The sequence below is a fragment of the Cynocephalus volans genome, chromosome 2 (assembly GCF_027409185.1).
Source record: "Cynocephalus volans isolate mCynVol1 chromosome 2, mCynVol1.pri, whole genome shotgun sequence".
Taxonomy (NCBI): domain Eukaryota; kingdom Metazoa; phylum Chordata; class Mammalia; order Dermoptera; family Cynocephalidae; genus Cynocephalus; species Cynocephalus volans.
Genome location: NC_084461.1, coordinates 44,155,501 through 44,177,141, shown reverse-complemented (window position 1 = coordinate 44,177,141; position 21,641 = coordinate 44,155,501). Strand labels below are relative to the sequence as shown.

Genomic DNA, 21,641 nt, shown 5'->3' with positions numbered 1-21,641 from the left:
AAGAAATTATCAGTGAGAACAACCTAGGGGCCCAACTTAAAATGGGGGCTCAGGGAAGGGCTCTCAGAAGCTGAGACTTACAGGGTAGTTGCTAGAAGGACAGAGGCTCCACACAAAGGGAATTGTGTAGGTGAAGAAGCCTGAGATGGGAACCACTGGGCCTCCTTCAGGGCTGTGAGCTGGGAGTGAAGTACCCTGAGGCTGGAGCAGCAGGCAGGGGAGGTGTCTTGCACTTGCCTCCTGCTTTATCTGGCTTAGCTGCTGACTCAATTCTCCCACATCAGCCCTTCCTCCGCACCCCCCCCCCTTTTTCTTTCCTGCTTTCATTCCCTCCTTCCCATAGATTGGATAATGCAGGCAGCTACCTGTAGAGCCACTGTGAAGTGAAGTGACATAGAAGGGCAGTGCCCCCACATCCCATTTCTCTTGCTCTGTATTTTTCCTCTCCTCTGCCCGCGCCAAGATCTGACCTTTTCTCTTACACTTTTTCCACATCTTCCTTTTATTTTTTAATTTTTATTACTTATTATAAGCATATTCATTATTACCCAACCTAGCCTCCCCAACCCCCACCCTGCCTCCCCTGCATCTCTAGTATCTTTAGGTTTGTTCTCTCCTTCTGAAAGTTCAACATATTATTATGATCTTTTCTTTATTTCCCTTCCTTCCTTCCTTTCTCCCCTCCCTCCCTCCCCCTCCCTCCTTCCTTCCTTCTTAGCACCCAGTTATGAGTGAGAACATGTGATACTTCTCTTTCCTTGTCTGTCTTATTTCACTTAACATAATCTTCCTTTTTAAAATTGATGTGAACCAATAAACAAATCTGCATCAAGAATTGTAATTGAAGGTGACTTTTTGTTTAACCATCCTATCCCAAAATTTGGGACTCAGAGAATTCTTTACTGAAAGGAATATCTCTCTAATATAGGAATTCTGGGCACTTCGTTTCTTGGGTAGGGGTAGTAATTTGAGACGGAGCTACCTTCTTTCCAAGGCAATTGCCTACTCTGCCCACGGGTAAAGCTGCCTCTGGTGCTTGCTTTAGCACCAACACTATTTCCAAATCTAACCTTGTTTCCAAGTGGCACAAAGGCTCAATGTCTACCTTCTAGACTCTACTGCTATCACTGTTGTCAGCAACTTTTAGGTTTAATATGTCTGATTTATAGATGCATTTCCATGCAGGGCATTTTAACAACCAAAAGCATATTCTCGCATTTGCAGAAACAAATAAGACAACCCTAAATTTAAAATAATCTTTATCATCTTTGAGCTACCTTCTAGAGTACACTGGACATCTTGGAGCAATTATGTCACTATACCTAAATAAGAATACTATGCTATATTTTTAGTGGTTTTAAAACTTTCTTCTCTATTTTATTCGAATTCAAGTAACAGAAATTATTATCACATTTCATAAAAGAGGAAACTGAGTTTAAAAAACTCTTTCCCCATAGTGAAGAGGTAGAAGGGGGTCTAGTCTGAGATGTGTACCCCTTATCCCAGGGCCCCTTTCAATCACTCTACTTTCTCTCAACAAAAATGCATCTCCCTACCCACCCACCCACCAGCCCACCCCAGCTGTGTTTAGTCACCTCATCCTACTAGCTTCTGCTAAATGCTGCTGCCATTTCATGGCTACTCAATGAATTTGATTAGCTACATAGCTAACTGAGTTTATGGTAAAACAAATATGCAAGTACATAGATATTTTAACAAAGAAATAGAACATATATATCCTCCCTTAAAGTTTCTTAGCTGGGTGCAAGATAAACAAGAAATAACTGAGAATACATGCAAATATAAGGTAAGGAATACATTACAAGCTGAATGTACAGGCAATCTGCTCAATTCATGTCCAGGTTAACCCTGTTCTTCTATGACTGTGTCTTTCACCCAGTATCCTTTAACATATATCCCCAAACCATGTATTATTATATTTGGAACAAAGATGACCAGAAGCCTTTTTGGAAACAAGATAGAATGCAGCCAACTAGTTGCACAAAAAATAACAAAATGGATGAGGATACACCCATGACTCCAATTCAGGTTATTTTCTTGACATAATTAAATGTGATGAATATTTTCATTACCCTTTGCATAGATTTAAAATTCTTTTCTCCAGTGACCCTACAGCTTTTGATTAGTAATACTGAAAGACACTGAATAAGTATTAAGGGAGACCATGTAAGTTTGACATTTTCTTTGTGTATATAAATGCTCAGTGTAAATAAAACTGAAATGATTTTGTACCTAGTTAATCATTATGCCTAGTTCTAGGTACTAAGGTGATAAATACTGCCATGGAAGTTAATTGCTCATCTACTTAGGAAATCTTACAGATTTTTAAAAAAAATTTCCCTTTGTTTTAATTTGATTAAGCAGGGAGCTAAAGAAGTTTGAAAAATTTCACTCCTTCTCCTGTCATTATTCTTAGAAATTTTAGCAACTACTTGGATAAGCTATTGAAAACCCTAGTCTCACTCTTTTCTTTGACCTCTTAAGCTTCAGTAATCTTTTCCTCTAGCTCACCTGTGCCATCCACTCCCAAAGTCTTATCTTTGACCTCGTCATCTGGAAGAATTACAGCACCTCAATCTCAATTTCAAGTGTTATCTTCTCTGACCATTAACCTGAACTCATTTACCTAATATATCAAATTCATTAATTCCTTGACCACATTGAGACCTCCAATTCATTCATTATTCCTACCATTTTTTTTTTTGACTTAGCCTAGATTCCATGGTTCTACCACTGTAATCATTTACTTGCAAACATTTAAGTCCTTTAACCATTTTTCCCCTCCATTAACTCACTTGGCTAACTTCCAACTCTGGTTCAATCCAACTATCTCCTTCTCTGTGTATGCTTCTGTGACTCTGAATGTTGCTAGACAAAGGTCACACAACTTGTAGACCGGTCTCCCTTGAAGGTTATGACCATGAATCTCAGCTGAGTGGCACATCCGAGCACTGCCCAACAGTGCTTCTACTTTTTTACTAATGAGTGCACTTGTTCCCATTTATCGATATCAATCAAATTCTTGTCATAAGCTGTTAACTCCTCAGGCAAAAGAGAGTATCTCATTTATACATGGGGAGGAGCTCACGTGAGAAGAGCTGGAAGTCATGCTAACTAAACAAGGCTGCTTTGTCTTGGGCACGAGTGGTGATGGTCAGCTTTGTACCCCACGAATATTCATAATCGATAAAAAATAAATAAAATAAAATAAACAAGGCTGCTTTGTGCCAGATGTATGTCAGTACTTTACATTTACAACACATTTCATATATCTTAAAGAACCTAATATAAACTATTATATTATCTGGACAAATTATCTTCACACTAGGAATAGTAAAAAATTCAAAACCATGGTATGTCAGAAATTAGTGCTTTATATTTTACATATCTATCTATTTATTTATATCCATCTCCTTTGCATCTGTCTCACTTCTATAAACTGATTATTTGTAACTTTTAAGATATGAGGGTACTTCAAAGATTTCATGGAAAGGTTGTATTATTTTTTTTATATTATCTTTTAATTCCATTTTTCCATGAAAACTATTTTTCCACAAACTTTTTGAAGTACCTTGTACAAGAAAACTTACAACTGCCTATTCTCTCATCTCTTCTGTGTACTTTGATTCTAAAGACTCCACCTGACTGCCCTTGGGCTACTAGACTATTTTGCCCCAAAGATTGAAAGACCAGAAGTGTCTGGAAGTTTTCTCCCTCCCCAGCCCTCACCCTGCTCCATGGGCAATGCCTGAGTGCAGGGAATGAAAGACCAGCCCCTTGACTCGAGCTGGAGCTCACCTTCCAGGTAGGGTGTGACCTCAAATCACATCCACACTTGGCTTCTGCTGCTACCTCGTTTAGCTTCCCCAAATCCCTTACGATTTCCTATTGGAAAGGGCTTTTTTAATAAATCACTATGACATGAATCGTCCTCTTTGGGTTTGCTTCTGGGGAACTGGTCCTAAGGCAGCCATCATCTATGTTCCTTCATTCCTACCCTAGCCTGGGCCAGACATCATTGCCTTGAACTGGACCCCAGCAATGGCTGTTCTCTCCATTGCTAATGTCCCTTCTTTCATTGTCACTCTTCTCAACTCCTTCTACATATTATTGGCAGATTAACTGTCCTGAATTTTTTGTTATTATTTTATTGTTTTCAATTGACAAAATTGTATGTATTTATCACATACAAATGTTTGAAGTACATTGTGGAATGACTAAATGTGGCTAATTAAAATATGTGTTATCCCATATAGTTGTCATTTTTTTTGGTGATAACACTTAACATCTACTCTCTTAGCATTTTTCAAGAATACAATATGTGAGGGCTGGCCAGTTAGCTCAGTTGGTTAGAGCACAGTGTTGTAACACCAAAGTCAAGGGTTTGGATCCCCTTACCAGCCAGCTGCCAAAAAAATAAAGAATGCAGTATATTGTTATTAACTATCATCACCATGTTGTACAATAGATCTCTTGAATTTATTCCTCCTGTCTAACTAAAATTTTACGCCCTTTGACTGATATCTCCCCAATTGCCCTCCCCTCTCCCCCAGACTGCCTAACCCTGGAACCACCATTCCACTCTCTGGTTCTATGAGACCAACTTTTTTAGATCCTACATATAAGTGAGATCATACAGTATTTGTCTTGCTGTGCCTGGCTTATTTCATTTAACATAATCTCATCCAGCTTCATCCACGTTGTTGCAAATGGCAGGATTTCCTTCCTTTTTAATGGCTGAATTGTATTCCACTGTGTGTATAGTCCACATTTTCTTTACCCATTCATCCACTGATGAAAACTTAGGTTGATTCTATATCTTGGCTATTGTGAATAAGGCTGCAATAAACATTGGAATGCAGATCTCTCTTTGACATACTGATTGAATTTCCTTTGGATATATATACCCACTGGTGGGATTGCTGGATAATGTAGTAGTTCTGTTTTTGATTTTTTTTTTTTTTGAGAAAAGTCCATACTGTTTTCCATAATGTCTGTACTCTGTCCTGAAATTCTGCTATTATTACATCACTTCCCTGTTCAGAAACCACCAACGACTCTCCACTTCCAACATCAATGACTTAGGAATATACGTTAAAAGAGAACTTTTAATTCTAATTAAAATAGAAAATATAAATATAAGCTTAATATTTCAAGCTGTTCCTTGAAATATTAAGCTTATATGTTAAAATCCAGCTTTTTTGCCCTTGATTTTCAGTCCCTCAATAATCCAGACCTACCTTGTCTAGTCACCTTTATCATCAGGACTCCCCAGTATGAACTCCACCCCTACCAAATGCTCTTCCCTGTCCCTCTAACTAACTCAGCTAAATTCTATCCATCCTGTAAGATTCAACTCAAGTTCCACTTTCTCTACAAAACTTAGCCCATAGTGATCTTCCCTTTCTCAGAACTCTGAAGCAAACCTGTGTGTGAATACTGCCTTCTTCTCTACTGTTTTGTGTGCATGCTTTATCTTCCCAACTGTGTTGTGAGTTCTAAAGGGGCAGGCAGGGCTAAAGAGGGTGGACTATGTCATGGCTTTTGGTATTCTCTTATCCCTTAATACTGTTTTGCTTTGCTCATGGCTGGCCCTCCCTCATGCATTTTTACTAGATGACTGTACTATTTCACATAAGGAAGTGGAAAACTGAGATAGCCAAGAAATAATGATAAGCAGAAAAAGGGAGACACAAAGGAGCATGAGAAATAAAAAGAGTAGGCAGTGGAAACTCAAATCTCAGGGAAATGACACTCAGCATAGATCCCTGGCTGATACTGGGGTGCTTGTTTCCTTAAGAACCAGACAGAATAAGGTCTACTGTGAGTCTTCCACAGAAAAGGGTACCATTTATTAATTTTCATTACAGAAAAAGGGTCAAATCACAAAACACATGTAATGCTTTGCTGAGTATTGGTGAGGCCCAGTTCAATAGAAATATTGAATGGAATTTAAGTCCCAGCTTAGCTTATGTTTTAAGGCAGATGAAGCCAATTCATACAAGATAATGTGTGTGTGTGTGTGTGTGTGTGTGTGTGTGTGTGTGTATGAGATGCAACAGAACCAAGTAAGTATAAGAATTACATAGAAAGATAAAAAGTGAGCCAAGTGATGAATACATATTGTCAGGAGGACAGAGGAGAGCGAATCACAAGCATATTTACTGTCTCACATCGAAAGGCCTCATGGAGGACGGAGGATCCACCTTCCCGAATGAGGCAGCCAGATGAAAATCAGATAACAGGTTATTAAAATACTATGGGAGGAAACAGAACAGTCTTGAGCCTGGAAAATATGTCAAGGATGATAATTAAAACAATTCAAGTCATTCTGGAGAGAAAGAAAAACACCAGTAATCATCCTATTTGACTTGAAGTAGCCAATTGCATTGGAATGGTACAAAAACCTGAGGGTGGAGGTAGTGACGAGTAAGAAAGATGGAAGGACTGTAGGCATTTTTGCAGAATGGGAAAAGCAAGCAGGGATGGCAGATATAAGAAGCATCCAGGTTACAGGCGGATGTTCTTTGTGGGAGAATAGAAAGAGAGCAGCTCACGGCGTTAGTAAACATGTGGATGAGTCTAGTAATGATAGACTCATAATACGAAGGGGGGATAAGTAGTCATAAGTAGAGGGAACAGTTCCTTTTCAGAGACAACTGGAAGGGACATGTTTGCCTCTTGGAGAGGTGTGGCTTGTACATCTTGATTAATTAGAACAAAAGAGTATATAATGGTATGTAATTATAATCTAAGGCCAAAGAGACCTAAGGACCGATTCAGGCTATTGCATAAACCAGGCACATGACAATTGGCTACTGATTTTGTTCCATGAACAAGAGGTTTGTAAAACTTATTAGAACCTTCCACTTAAGTATGAGATTTACAATCCCTGTTCAGCCAAGCCCCCCAACTAATATCCCCTCATCCCCCTCTCCCCCTGCCCCAGGGAATACTAGTATCTCTTCATATGTTACCTAGGCATGATTTAAAAAAAAGAATTCCACAGTCAAATAATTTTGGAAAACAACAAGTAAAACAAAGTTAAACATGTACCTTTAGAGCAGGACTCCATCTCCATTTCTTTCCTATCTATATAAAAAGTGCCACAAACTTCAAATGGTACAAAAATAGAAAGTCTTTTCTCTTACTCTAGTTCCCAATTGCTCTACTCAGACTCATAAGCAAGTTCATTTGAAAATATTCTCAGAGTCTTCAATATGAAAGCATGAATTACGAATCACTAATTGGAAGACCTGTTATATTTTATTCTTATTTAATGGAAATTTTTAATGAGGAACTGTAGCGCTCTGGCTCTGTCGGAATCCTGCTGACGACGCCAATTGTAAAGCTCTTTTACCTGCCCGTAATCCTGCCCACTGGGCCAATTGTCGTGCCAGGGCTGGGTCGGGAGCTCATAGACCCCTCATGCCTGTTCACAGACCCTTCACATGCCAGGCTGGGTCACCAGACCCCTCACACACAGGTCTATGAGCTAGGTAACCAGCAAACAGGTCCTTGTAAGCCGGAGGTTGGAAAGCATGGCAGAGTGGTGTCGGCCTGAGGCAGTCTCCAGCAAAGCCACAGCCTGTGCATATGCACCAACTCCACCCACCCACACTCACACGATTTGTTTACTGAACCACTTCCAATGAGCCCTAAGGCAAGGGACCTGACTAAACTATTCTATTATCCCTATAGGAACATATTCACCACCTCTGATAGCAGTTTTGGAAACAGTACCCTATAATAGTAAGAGTTGCCTACTAGTAAAAATCAATTCATTGCTCTGCTTTATTCACCATTATGTTTATGACATACCATCATACACGGAAGTCATCTAAATATATGATTTTTACCTCATGTCTAAGTTGGAAAATTTTTGAGATCAGGGACAAAATTTTAGTATTTTTTTTGTATTGACAATAACACTTAGCATAGTACTTGACTAACAGATACTTTCTAGATATCTGCCAGTTAAAATGAATTAAACTGCTGATATAAAATGAATTACTCAATGGCTTCATTCCTTTCAGAAGTAGAGAAAAAAGAGGGAGAAAAGTCAATGTGGGACATACGAAAGGAAGGACACTGTTAGAAATCAATGAAAGGAGGGCCTTTTTGATTATTCACTCATGAAACTTAAAGTCACATTTAAGACTTTAATAACTATCTTAAATGACAAAGGAGTTTAAGAAAAAGAAATGTTTAAAATTGCTATTAAGTATATTGAATCAAAGAGTTATGAAGGAATGGAATTATTTATTCATTTAGAATTATGTTATCACCTTCTATTGTTAAGTCAGAATAATGACACCAGTATTTAAATTTTAATGCCTAACATGAGCTAAGTTTCTGGACCTTCATTCAACAATTAATATTATCAAATCATTGGCTTCTTTACGAAAGTAATGACAAGGTAAAACAATGAGGTTTTCTGTGTTTCTCTTAAGATATAATATATCAGGAGCTTATTTGCTTAATAATATGACAGGAGCTCAGGCTTTGTGTCTGGCCAATGTATAGTTCCTTTTATCAAACTATGCTGCACGATAGTTTGTGTAGCTCTACCACATGCTTCTAATGTGGTTAAATCTGGGGATGAATGTGGTGCCAATAGGCTGCGATCTGAGTGAACTGTCAGTATAGACCATCCTGAAGCTGTGTTAGATAAGCCAGGGCTTAACCTTTTGTCATTATAAAGAGGAATATAAATGGGACTGATTCACAGGTAGAGGATCTTTTCTTAGGAAATGAGTGCTTGGAAATGTAAATAAAGATGCTAGATAATAAATACAGGTCCTAGGAAAAAGGTGTCTAGCTGGCTTCTCGCTTGCTGGAAGATGCTCCAATGAAAGTGACTAGGGCTCAAAAATGCAAGGTTAGGAGACGTTAAAGCACACTTAATATTTGTGGGGAAGAGAGAAGGCTATGGGAGAAATCAGGGCTGGGGTGAATGGGGCTGGATGGGCAAATGCCTACCAAGAAAAGCTTGAGACACAATGTGAAGGGGTGTCCGGGGGAGTCCCCCACAAGCAAGTACCTTCTAGCTCAATAGATCAATTTGATTTCATGAAGCAGAGTAAGACAAAGAGGTCACTAATATAATGATTTTTAATACAGGAAAAATTAAAAATTCCAGGAATTCCATTTTTCCAACATAAATAACTTGCCTGTTTGTGCTAGGCAACACATAAAACTCAAGACTGTATCCCATAAATAAAAGGATTAAGGAACAATCCTGTCAGCATGGAATTCACAGCCTACGAAAAGAGACAGACCCATAAAACAAAGAGCAGTGCTACTGAGTGATAAGAGCCATAAGTGATGGGTATGCAAATGCTCTGGGAACAGGGGAGGGGAAGGCATTTTTCTTGGGAAGGGTGGGCGAGATAATCATAGAAAATTACAGAGAAAGTGACATTTGAACTGAGTCTAAGAAGTTCACCTAGCACATAGGGCCTGGGATGGAGGACATTCCAGGCAGAGGGAATAAAGTGAGCACAGCACATTGTGGGCAGGAGTGGCTGAGGGGCAGGAAGTGAGGTGGGCACGAGGATGCGCTGGAAATGACTGGGGCCAGGTTGTCAAATGCCTTTTAGTCCACTGGAGAGCTTGGGTTTTATTCAGCAGGCAACCAGATGAGCTTTGTATCCAGGGAAATGATTATTCAGGTGTGTGATGGAGAGAAGTAGGGGAGAATGGAGACTGGGAGGCTAGGAAGAGAGAAGCCTCACCTCACCCACTACGCCACATGCAGAAAGTATAGCCTGGCTGACAAGGCCATGGCCGCATGGCTCAGTAAGGCTTCTTTTCAGAACGAAAAACAACGAATCAGGTCCCATATTTAAGGCTTCCAAGGAAATGGCCATAAAATGTGCTGTAAAAAGAAAGGTAAATAATATCCCTAAAATTTAATTAATTTCTCTCTTTCATTTTGCCTGGTTTAATGTTATGCTACACTTTTGATGCGAACAATCTAGACATTGTTCCATTAGTATATTTCACTTTTATATCAAGCCTCACAATTTACTAGTTTTATTTAGGGTAATGTACTCGTATTTGACATATTTATATCATTCTCATTTATTATTAAAAGCAATGTTATGTTTAGGTATTGAGGATCAATAAGACCTCCGTAATGTTTATACCATCATATCTTTTATGGTAAGCTCAGAGTGTGTTTCAGGTTTGTTTTTATAGGTGGTTTTTTAAAAAGGCAGTTTTATAGCTTTTACTTTGTCATGGGTAAAAAATTGCTAGACAAAACTTCCATGACAATGTTTGCAAAAGTCATCTAAAGGGGCCCCACAGAAACATGAAAAAGATTTTGAGTAACTAGAGTGGATGTTTCCATCATATGTGTTGCATTTCCATAATGTGTACTAATTTTCACATGAAAACATTAATGCAAGCTTTTTTTCTTTCCTTCCTTTCTTCTTTTCCTTCCTCCTTTCTTCCTTCTTTCTTTTTTTTTCTTTTTGAAGATAACAATTAATTCAAGGAATGTTTCATATCTTTGAGACTGTCTTTCATTGCTTGCAATTACTTAATGACAAATCTGCCTGCAGAGAGTAGTGTCATATTCAATCTTTATCTATAGTATCATGTGTATAACTGTAACTAATATAACAAAAAGAGGTATAATCAGAATGCAACCTTTTTTTTTCTGGCCCACCATCCCCTTAAAACTTATTTAGAATGAAGTTCTTCTGCTATCTGTAGATGGAAAGATAAATGTCTTATGACTTTTCTGATTCTTAGTTTTAAAATGTCTGTTAAGAAAAGCTCGGTATTCTAATTTGGGCTGTATCATGTGAAATTGCTGTATTCGTAAGTCAAAAAAAAAAGGATCAAACAGCAAAAACTTCATATCCTTCTATCTAAATTAAGACAAAACCAACAAGACAAAGCATCAAAGTTGATTTATAATTAAATCTTCTCTTCTACTTCTATTAAGGGTTTACAAGAGGTAAGAAGCCTATAGTTGAGAAAGAAACATGACTAGCTTTCTCTTTACTTGTTTTCCTTCTTGTTTCCCCTTAGATTGCTGACTGTAGTTTCTGACATCTCCAGGGGCAGGGTAGAGCAGATAAATAAGAGGTATAGAAATTCTTTCTGAACTGGTACTATCCTAAGATGAATCAGGTCCTAAAGGTATTTACAACTTTTTTGTGGGTTCTTTGTAGAATCCCCTTCACTGAGACATTCTCACCTACATCTTTGCCCTGACTGAACGCATTTTACTCCCTCAGTCTCTTGGAATTATAGATGTCTTCTGCTTTTCTCTGCAGAGGCATCCACTCACTTCTTGGAGACTCCATGGAGAGGTCCTAACACGACCTCATGCTGGCTCTCAGTTTTGAGTCACCCATGCTGATCCATGGGAAACACATATATTCTTTGTTCTAGCAAACTCTGGGAATGTAGGCCAATCCTAGGGCAGCTATCTCTGCTTTGATTTGCCTGTCAGCAGCTAGACAGCTGCTATTGTGCACTTTAGATATTTCAGGCAGGAGTCAGGTACCGGTCAACTGTATGTCCCAACTCCGGTAGACCTAGACCATTGTGTGATCCCAACTGAGACCTTTCTTAGTATGCTCTTTCTATAGGGAACTCCTCTTTGCAAACCCTGTCAACTCCATTCTTAATGTTTTGATATCTTTGATATGGATGAGGGGTCTAAGATTTCACTATCCAGCTCTTAGCTTTCTATGTTTGCAGCCTGTTCTAGATATTCTCTCTCACAATTCATTTTTATATTTGTTCCTTCCAAGAATGCTGAGAGAGAGGATAAGTAAGGGGGAGAAAAAATTTAAGAAGCAAATTCTGCCACTCTTAGGGCAGAATTGGGTGCTTTAATTCAAACAAGCAAGCAAACAAAAACAAAAAATCAAACTTACTTAAATTATGTTAGCAACCAATCAGGAAAAAAATGATTGTTAAAACAAATTGTCTATTTTGGGAAAGAATTTCTATAAGACCACATGAAAGGTAAGCGTGTCTTTCAGTATACATTTCTTTGAAGAGGAAGTATCTTTCTAAATTTTCTGTGAATGAGTTTATTTTTTGAATCCACTGAAGTGAAGTCAAACTTTAAATGTGTTATAATTAAAACCCTATTAAATGTAGTTTAGCAAAAGCAATGGCTTAGTAAATATGTCCTTGTCAGTCCCTTTATTTTAGAGAATTACTTATGAAACTAGTCACTGACACAACTTAAGCCAAATGAAAAAGTTTAGAAAAGACTAAAGTTATACACTACAGACTAAGGTACAAAGTAATATACTTAAAAGAATATTAAAAATGCCAGTTATAGAAAAAAGTCTCATTAAATGTCCAATGATCAGAGAAAAACACAAAACTGCATTCATTACATATGCATATTTATTCAGCAAGCGTTCATTGAAGGCTCACTAGGTCACAGCAAAGCACTGGGCAGCCATTGATGAGGATAAGAAGATGATCTAAGGGAGCACATGAGGCATTTCTGCTTCTTTTCACTTAACCTAATTTTCTCCAGACTCATCCATGCTACTGCTAGGAAGGAAGGGAGAGAGGAAGGGGGTTTGGGAAGTGATAGGTTGGGCAAAAGGCATAAAGAAATATCATGATTTACAGGAATGACTATGCTAATAATAAATTTAAAAATTTAATTAAAAAAAAGAAAAAAATAATATCATTATTACACACACCCACACACAAAAAGAAGGTGATATAGGCTTCGCTCTGGAGGTGCCTATAATCTAGAGTATGCAGCAAACAGACAGACACACACATTGATATACTAATAATGCATTAGTGCAGTGTTTCTCAAACTTTAATCTGTTTAAGAATCATATAAGTTGCTTATTTAAAATGCAGGCTCTATAGCCCCACCCTCAGAGATTCTGATTCTGAATGTCTGTGGTATGGTCCAAGCACATCAGGGATTTGGAAGCAGGAATTCTCTGAGCCATATCTGGAGAAACACTGCCTTAGACAGCAGTGTCATTAAGGCAGTGGCCACGTCTATCTTATTGTCCACTATTACCCAAGCCCTAACACAGAGCCTGGTACATGGTAAACCCTTAGTAAATACACCTGAATAAATGAATGAATGAGGATGGTTAAGCTCCACAATGAACGATACAAGCAAAACATGACAAAAATTCAGAAATACAATCAGCCCTTCTCTTTAGGTTCCCTTGGGTGAAGTTGGAAGATACTACAAACGACACCGTGCCCAGTGTTGCATTCAGAAATGTTTCTCTCTGTGGGACAGGGTCCTGGAACTGAGTAAATGTGTCTCGACTCTTCTGCCTCAGGGTAAGTTCATCTCCCTCCCATTCACTGGTGCCATCTGGACCTCAGGGCTGGCCCCATTCCCCTGAATAGTGTCATTGTTCCTTCAAGGAAAGACATATAACTCCATGATGCCCACCCTGGCAGGCTAGAATTCCTACAGTGGTCAGGAAGAATAGCTCCTCTTTTAGGACTCCTACTACAGACATGTAAATTAATTATACTTCTTACTGTAAAAAACATCAAAACTGCAGCAGAATGAGTTGAGCGTGTAAGGAATTGATTGCTATCTATTTCTTTACAAAACCGAGTCACTGGCACAGATGTTCACTGAAGCAGTGATTATTATTCTAAAAGAGACTCAGATTTTCTTCTTGAAGTTGTGAGACAACTTCAGAAATGTCACAGGTGTAATGATTTTCACAAATAGCCACAGATAAATTGATTTTTAGAGTAAAATAGATAAATGAATTTAAAGGTAAAAATCAAATGCTTGGATGGCCATAAAATCTTAGAAATTAAAAAAATATTCAAAGAATATTATTAGTTTTGGGAAAAAAAGAATTGGATAAGAAGGAAAAATGGGATGGACAAAACAGGTAGAAGGAAACAGAGCACATCATGGGGAAAAGTAGTGAGAAGGGGAAGAACCGAGAGCAAACAATTCCACGTCAGGAATGTCAGTGCAGGGAATGGAGCACAGAAGTTTGGTGTGGTTCTGGCCAAGGTGCTGCACTAGAAAGGATGAGAATGGTCCTGATGAGATGAAAAGGAATAGAGACCTACTATTTAGGCACATTAGATGGGATCAGCTCTGAAACAATTGGAGAGCTGTGTGCTCTGATCCATCATCGATGAGCAAGGTGATCTTGGACAAGTCACTTAGCCTCTTGTGTCCCGTTGATAAGAAGAAGTTTGGACTCAATGACCTTGAAGATTCAGTCCACCTTTAAGTTCATGGCTCTATGAAATCTTATTGATCAAGGAGAGAAAGGATAGGGGAAGAGAGGAAAGGAGGGTGGAGAAAAAAATGGGGTCCATGTGCCAGAAGGAACAGCAAGTCAAAATTCTAGAGTGGTCTTTTAGGATGCAGGTTGCTTGACGCCCTGTAGCAAGAAGAGATATTATACACCCTCCAGACTTCTAGTGAATTACTAGAGAAGGTCAGCTGCAGATGAGCAGTTGCATCCAGGAAAATTTACATTTTGTGGTATGAAAAAACCCATTTCTTTTTAGTGATTTTACACTGATTATAAGAAGTTCTGTATCGTACAGTGGGATAAACATAATCTTACCCCTCAGCTAGATCTCTACAGAGACATAGTCAGCCTTGAAACACAGCAACATTACTTTGAGGTTTGAGTTCTAATTTGAAATCTTCAACTACCATACTTTTGGAGAATTATATATATTTATACTTAAAAATATATTTACATGTATAAATATATATATATAATAAATATATATATAGAGAGAGACAAATACACACAGACACATACAGACATTTGTATATACATATATGCATATGCACGAATTATGTCCCAATTCACAATACACACACACACACATCTATGTATGTGTGGCAAACATTGATATGACAAACATTGATGCAGTCAGACCACTTTTTCAGTGCCTCAAAATTTCTCCATAAGTAGAGCTCTCAGAATGGAAAGGGGAGAACATTGGACTCATGTATAGCCCTAAAATCTACTGTGCTCTCCTAGAGCCCCCAAATCTCACAACAACCTTTCAGACTCTGATTCCAGTGCTAATTCCTGTCCTCCAGGGATTGACCTCATTTTAGCTTTTTATTTGCTTGTTATCCATATATCTGCTTTATAATTTAAGCCATATAGCCATATATGTTTAATAAACATTAAACTAAACACAAACTCAGTATCTAGAGTAGAAGGGCTGTGTGAGACTTTCCACTTCATTTAGTGGCAATAAATGTTTAGAAACAAATACTCATGGGAAAAAAAATTATTTGACTTTCTGCAACTAAAGTATGGAGCATTTGCTTTCTACTAAAGGAGAGAAATTATTAATACAGGAGGAAACAGACTTTTAGCAACATCCTGTGTTCAGTTACTAACTTATATAGGCAGAGAAAGGAAAATAGGATTTGGTGAGTTCTTTGGGATGTCAGTGTAGCTTCTACAAACTCCAATCCCTGCTCTGATATTACCAAAGGTGGCCACACTTATTTTATAATTAAGAATTACATAATGAATTTATAGAGATCTATAGGGAATATTTTCCCAGAACACTGGAAATGGCGGCTTTCATAATATTTTCTGTTTAGAAAGTAAAATGGTCTGAAGTAATGTCTGTACCTTTTATCAGAAATAAAAACAGCGATATGGAATAAAAAATTCACACAGTTTTAGTTCTACTGATTATTTTCAGAATATTTTATTTTATTAAAAATCTGTGCCATTTTATCTTTAGAACAACAGAATTCAAAACGTTGAGTCACATACCTGTGTCTGTTTAGGACCAATATCCATTCTTTCAAGAAGGTCATTTAAAAAAGCGGTAACACTTTCCCAGGGGTAAATACTGTTGGAACCATCCAGCACTATGACTATGTCCAGTTGAGTGCTGCATTCTGCAATAAAAGTAGTCAATTGTGCAAATTTGGAATCTATCTTTTTAGAGGTACAGGAAGAATTTTCATGGCTTAAATAAAGAAAGTCACTTTTAAAAGATGAACTGATGTTTTACAAAGTGAACACATTGCTTTTCTAATCAGAAAAAAGTTTTAGAAAAAGGAAAGGTGATAAGAAATACTCATTTCATTCAATAACATATTGTTTGGGGTTTGTTTCAAGTAAAACCCGTCTCCTACTTAATTTTAATTAATATTGTATGAGAGTTATCTTTGGAAATTTTCTCAGTATAAATTTTATATAATAGTTCTCATTCTGTGTGTATCTCAAATGAAGTTACTTTCCTCAAAGAGGCTCATCCTTTTAAATAAAAGCAATGTGACAGCTTTAGCTATGAGGTTTAAACATGCCTCGGTAAAGGTTATTACACTAATATCAATTTTAAAAATAGCAGTGAAGTTGGTTATATACTGGAAAAGCAAACATTTGCCTAAATTGGTAATGCTGGTAGCTGAGAAAATACTTCAAGGTTTTTGGTATGCTTCTGTGTATACATACATCTCATTCATTGCTTATGCTTTTCAAACATGCAAGAACATTGCATAAAATCTATACCTTGTACAGGGGCAATGGAGTTCACGACTTGAAATGTGGGGCTGACATCAGAACAGATTCCAGTTGTGTAATGCAAATGTCCACATCTATAAGCATATAAGGGCCCACATGCCTTATAGAATATTAAAAAAAATTAAAAACCATAAGATTAAAAATCATATAACAGATCTCATAAAGACTTATAATACCATTTCTGCTGTCATTATATATCATTACTCTTTTCTTTCTTACCAGAAACCCTCCATTTGGGTTGGTGACTAAAGTTGATCCAAACGTCATGTTCTCCTTTACGTCTGTGACATTGGGAATTGATGTATTAACTAAAAATAGAACAAAACTTTATGAGGATGAAAAAGAGTTTCACGAAGTAAAATTAAGTGTCTTCTCATTAATTAAAACATTCTATTTACTTTGTTCATATCATACCACATTCTTCTTTTGGTTCAACTAAACAGTCTTCCAAGTATTATTAAGGAATATAGTGAACAAGCTAAGGCTGAAGAGCTGGCTCATGTCCCAGAAACTTTGTCTGGATCACTGTTTCAAATAGTTTTGCTGAACTGTGAAAGAATGCAGAACCAGTAGGGGAATGAGAATGTGGTATTTCTTCTAATAAGTTTTTACTAATTAAAAAAAAAATAAAATATTTAGTCTCAATAATATGTAGATATAATGTAATCTTATATACTTTTTTATAAATGACTAATGATGAAACATGATTTCTGGTAAGAAAAAGAAAAAAATGGATAGAAGAGCAGACAGAAAACTCAAACACAGATTTTTTGACCATGACTTCTAACATCATGGGGACATCGTGAGGTTTACAAAGAAAACCAGAGCAAGATTAGAGCAGTGGCCAGGACGTCTGGATAAAGGAAACAAATGAAAAGACTACATTTGATATTTCAAATAGAAACGTTGTGTCCCAAAGAATGCCAACGTGGAAAACTGGCAAGAAGTTCTACTTATTCACATTAAAAAAAAAAAAAAAATTGGACAGGAAAAGCAAAAGCTTCTAAACCCTGCTTAGTAGAGTGCTAAAATATTTGAAAGTGGCAAAAATTCAAGTTTAGGAGAGATTTGTCTCACTGTTCATGCCCAAAAGTTGCTGTTACCTTAAAACTATATATAGACTTGAAGTGGAGAATAGAAGCAGACATTCTTGGATGATCAGTCTGACTTCCTAATCTGAGCACTGGTCCTTGTCCAAAAGTTTAGTCTGGTTTGCTTTGAAAGCACCTGGAACTGGGCTTTTATATACACTGGTCTAAAATAATCTGGATTAAAGTTTTCAATAGAAGAGTAGACCCAGGAACAGCATTCCTGGGATGATTAGGGACTACAGCAGAAACTTCCCTACTATTCTTGATATAGCTAAAATCTCTAGGCTGATTTTAAAATTCTATTCCATCTTCCAGTAGTGAAGGAGTAGTTCCTACCTGGATAACTCTTTGGCAAATGACATTCTTTACAAAAATAGAAAAAACAATCCTAACAGTCATATGGAACAACAAAAGACCCCAAATACCCAAAGCAATCCTGAACAAAAAACGTAAAGCTGGAGGCTTTATACTTCCTGACTTCAAATTATACTGCAAATCTATATTGCAAATCTATGGTAATAAAAACAGCATTGTACTAGCATAAAAACAGACACATGGACCAATGGAACAGAAGAGAGAACCCAGAAATCAACCCACACACTTACAGCCAACTGATCTTTGACAAAGTCACCAAGAACATACACTGGGGAAAAGATTGTCTCTTCAACAAATGGTGCTGGGAAAACTGGATATCCATTTGTAGAAGAATGAAACTTGATCCATATCTCTCACCATATACCAAAATCAACTCAAAATGGATTAGAGACTTGAATATAAGGCCTGAAACTATAAAACTAGAAGAAAACATAAGGGAAATGCTTCAGGATCTAGGACTGGACAATGACTTTAGGAATAACACCCCAAAAGCATAGGCAACAAAAGAAAAAATAAATAAATGGGATTATATCAAACTAAAAAGCTTCTGCACAGCAAAGGAAACAATCAATAGAGTGAAAAGACATCCTACAGAATGGGAGAAAATATTTGCAAACTACACATCTGACAGCTATTAATATCCAGAATATACAAAGAGCTCAGACAACTTTACAGTAAAGAAACAAATAATCCAATTAAAAAATGGGCAAAGGAGCTGAATAGACATTTCTCAAAGGAAGACATACAAATGGCCAACAGGTATATGTAAAAATGCTCAACATCAGTAATCATTTCCCTGACGATTCACCCCAATCAGACTGGCTATTATAAAAAGGACAGAGAATAACAAATGCTGGTGAGGATGTGGAAAAAGAGGAACCCTCCTGCACTGTTGGTGGGACTGTAAATTAGTGCAGCCATTATGGAGAATAGTATGGAGGTTCTTTAAACAACTACAGATAGAGCTTCCATATGACCCAGCAATCCCACTACTGGGGATATATCCAGAGGATTGGAAAACATCAGGTAGAAGGGACACCTGCACTCCCAAGTTTATTGCAGCTCTATTTACAATAGCTATACAGAATGGAATACTACTCAGCCATAAAAATGAATGAAACTGTATCATTTGCAGCAATGTGGATGAGCCTGGAGAAAATTATTCTAAGTCAAACAACCCAGGTACAGAAAGAGAAATACCACATGTTCTCACTCGTAACTGGGAGCTGAATCCATAAATAAACAAATGAACAATAAAGAGAGACACAGAGAAAGGAAGAATGAAACAATGATCACAGTAATACATTGAACTTTTAGAAAACTAGGGGTAGAAAAGGGGAGGGAAGGAGGGAGGGACGGGGGACTAATGAGGTCAAGGGACACAAAGAATGACTGCGTATTGTAATGATGAATAAGCCAACTATACCGATCTAACCACCACACTTTCTACACAGTTACTGAAAATTAACACTATACCCCACATGTACGTATAATTTTTAAAAAACTATAAATTCTAGGAAAAGGAAAAAAGTATGTATGAAACAACCATCTGAAGGCACTTAAAAGCAACCAAAAGCATGCAGAAACTGGAGGGGAGTCTACACTTGGAAGAAGAGATTGGCACTAAGTGAGTTTACTGTTTTTTGGGTGTTTTTTACCCCCTTGAGGGAAGGCTGTAGTTAGTGGCTAAAACTCCAATCAACATCCAGTCTTACTGTCTTCAAGAAAAAGAAGACAGAAATTTGGGCAATGACAGCAGCTGCAAAGTGAGGGAGAATACTTTGAAAGGAAGAGCCATAACATGGCAGGTCTAACACATCAATATATATTCTGTCCAAATGTCTGAATGACATGAACAGTAAATGTGCAGAGTAGACCTCAAACAGCTAGAACCAGATGAAATAAGAAGAACCAAACAGAGATTTTAACTGCTTCCCACTATGGGAAAGTCAGTTTGGAAGCTGAGTTCAGCCAAGTTAATCGGCTGCAAAAAGTTAAGACTATTCAAAGGCACATAACAGAATCTAGAGTCTCTACACATAAAAATATAGTATAGTCCAGGTTATGATCTAAAATTAATATATATAAGAAGAAACAGAAAAATTCAGCCCAACTTCAAGGAAAGGTAATATGTGGAAAGCGATGTTGAGATATTCCAGATGTTGGAATTATCAAGAAAGAATATTAAAGCAGCTATTATACTATGTTCATGAATGGAAAGGAAAAAATGTTCACAATGAATAAAAAAAATAAGAAATTGAAAAAAGGAGAACTGAAAAACATAATGTCTGAAATAAACTTGTGGGGCTATACATCATTTCAATGGTATTTAATTGTATAGAGGAGTGACAGGGTTCTAATTCCTTGATAATTCTAGAAGAAATTTTCTAGTCATGTTCCAACTATAGTGATATTTTTACCAAATGTATCTATTTCAATATAAATTCATCCTGTGCTATTTTCTTCTATTTCTATTTTCTTTAACAAAACAGGCATTAAGCTAAATTTTGTGGAGGGAATATGATGGGCAGGTTTATATGGAAAAAATTCTTTCATGTTACAAAGGATCCAGCACAATTGAGGGATTTAACAGTTACAAAAGCAGTAAGATATTCTAAATCTATGAATGTTCCCTTATGACTTTTTAAAGCAAATTAAGGGCAGAGGGAGTTAAAATGTCATTGTTTGTTCATTTGGATAACTAAAGAGTAATTACAGATTACCTCTGATATTTTCTTGAGTTGCTTAAAATTTGTTTTCAGTAAGAATACTGGGCATGATTTAGGATCAAGCTTTAAAACTTCTTGACTTTTACATACCTGGTAGATCCAACTTTACACAAGGTAATGATTCGCTTCTCCCAACTGGGCACTTATAGACATCTCCAGTTCTATTTTGGGGTTGGCCAACTAAAGGAGAACCAATAAGCACCCTGGAAGTTAAATAAATCAATTAACATTTTTGAACAAAAAGAAACAGTTTCTTTTAGTTAGTTTATGACTAATTCTAAGACAATTGACAGCAGGGCTGATAGACATAATCAGATAATCATCCTCTGTTAGTAATTTAATGTTGTCTAAAATAGAGTAAATTGTAGACTGATTTGAATTAAATAATACGTAGTTAGAAGAGAGATCTTAGAGATTTTGCTTTACTATTTCATCTATCACTTTATAATATTTTTATTTTGGTGCTAACATAATTATTGGCTAAGTCTGCTACTGTGTTAGTTTACAAAACACACATGGAAGTATAAATGACTTTTTCTCATGAGAAACTGATAATTTTCTAGAGAAGTCAGGAAATATGAACACTGAATCATTATAAGATTTAATATTCGTATGTGCTAGTTTGTAAGCACTTAGACAATAAGGATAGTTATTAGATCCAGGTTAAAATCACTTATTGTCTTTTTAGGCCAAATTATAAAATCACTGTAATAGTAAGTAACAGAAAAAATATAATCATGATTCATTTTAGTTCCAGCAAGTCGTTTAACAGTCTCTCATGCTATCTTTAGGAACAGGATGGATGAATGTGTTGAATGTTAAGATACTTGGTGGATCCACAGTTGCTGATGTATTACTGGCTGCACAGCTGTATCTAAAGACTCTAGCATCTAAAGGACTCT

General features: G+C 37.0%; 1 protein-coding gene across 1 annotated transcript in view; it reads right to left on the bottom strand.

Annotated features, from left to right (window-relative positions):
* Nucleotides 1-21,641, bottom strand: part of ITGA1 (integrin subunit alpha 1) — a 97,235-nt gene that overhangs the window by 64,703 nt on the left and 10,891 nt on the right. The window contains exons 3-6 of the mRNA XM_063087590.1: nt 20,830-20,942; nt 16,764-16,852; nt 16,533-16,644; nt 15,789-15,916 (exon numbers count right to left, since the gene is read on the bottom strand). Of these exons, the coding sequence (XP_062943660.1) occupies nt 15,789-15,916; nt 16,533-16,644; nt 16,764-16,852; nt 20,830-20,942 (442 nt within the window). The remainder of the gene's footprint in view (nt 1-15,788; nt 15,917-16,532; nt 16,645-16,763; nt 16,853-20,829; nt 20,943-21,641) is intronic.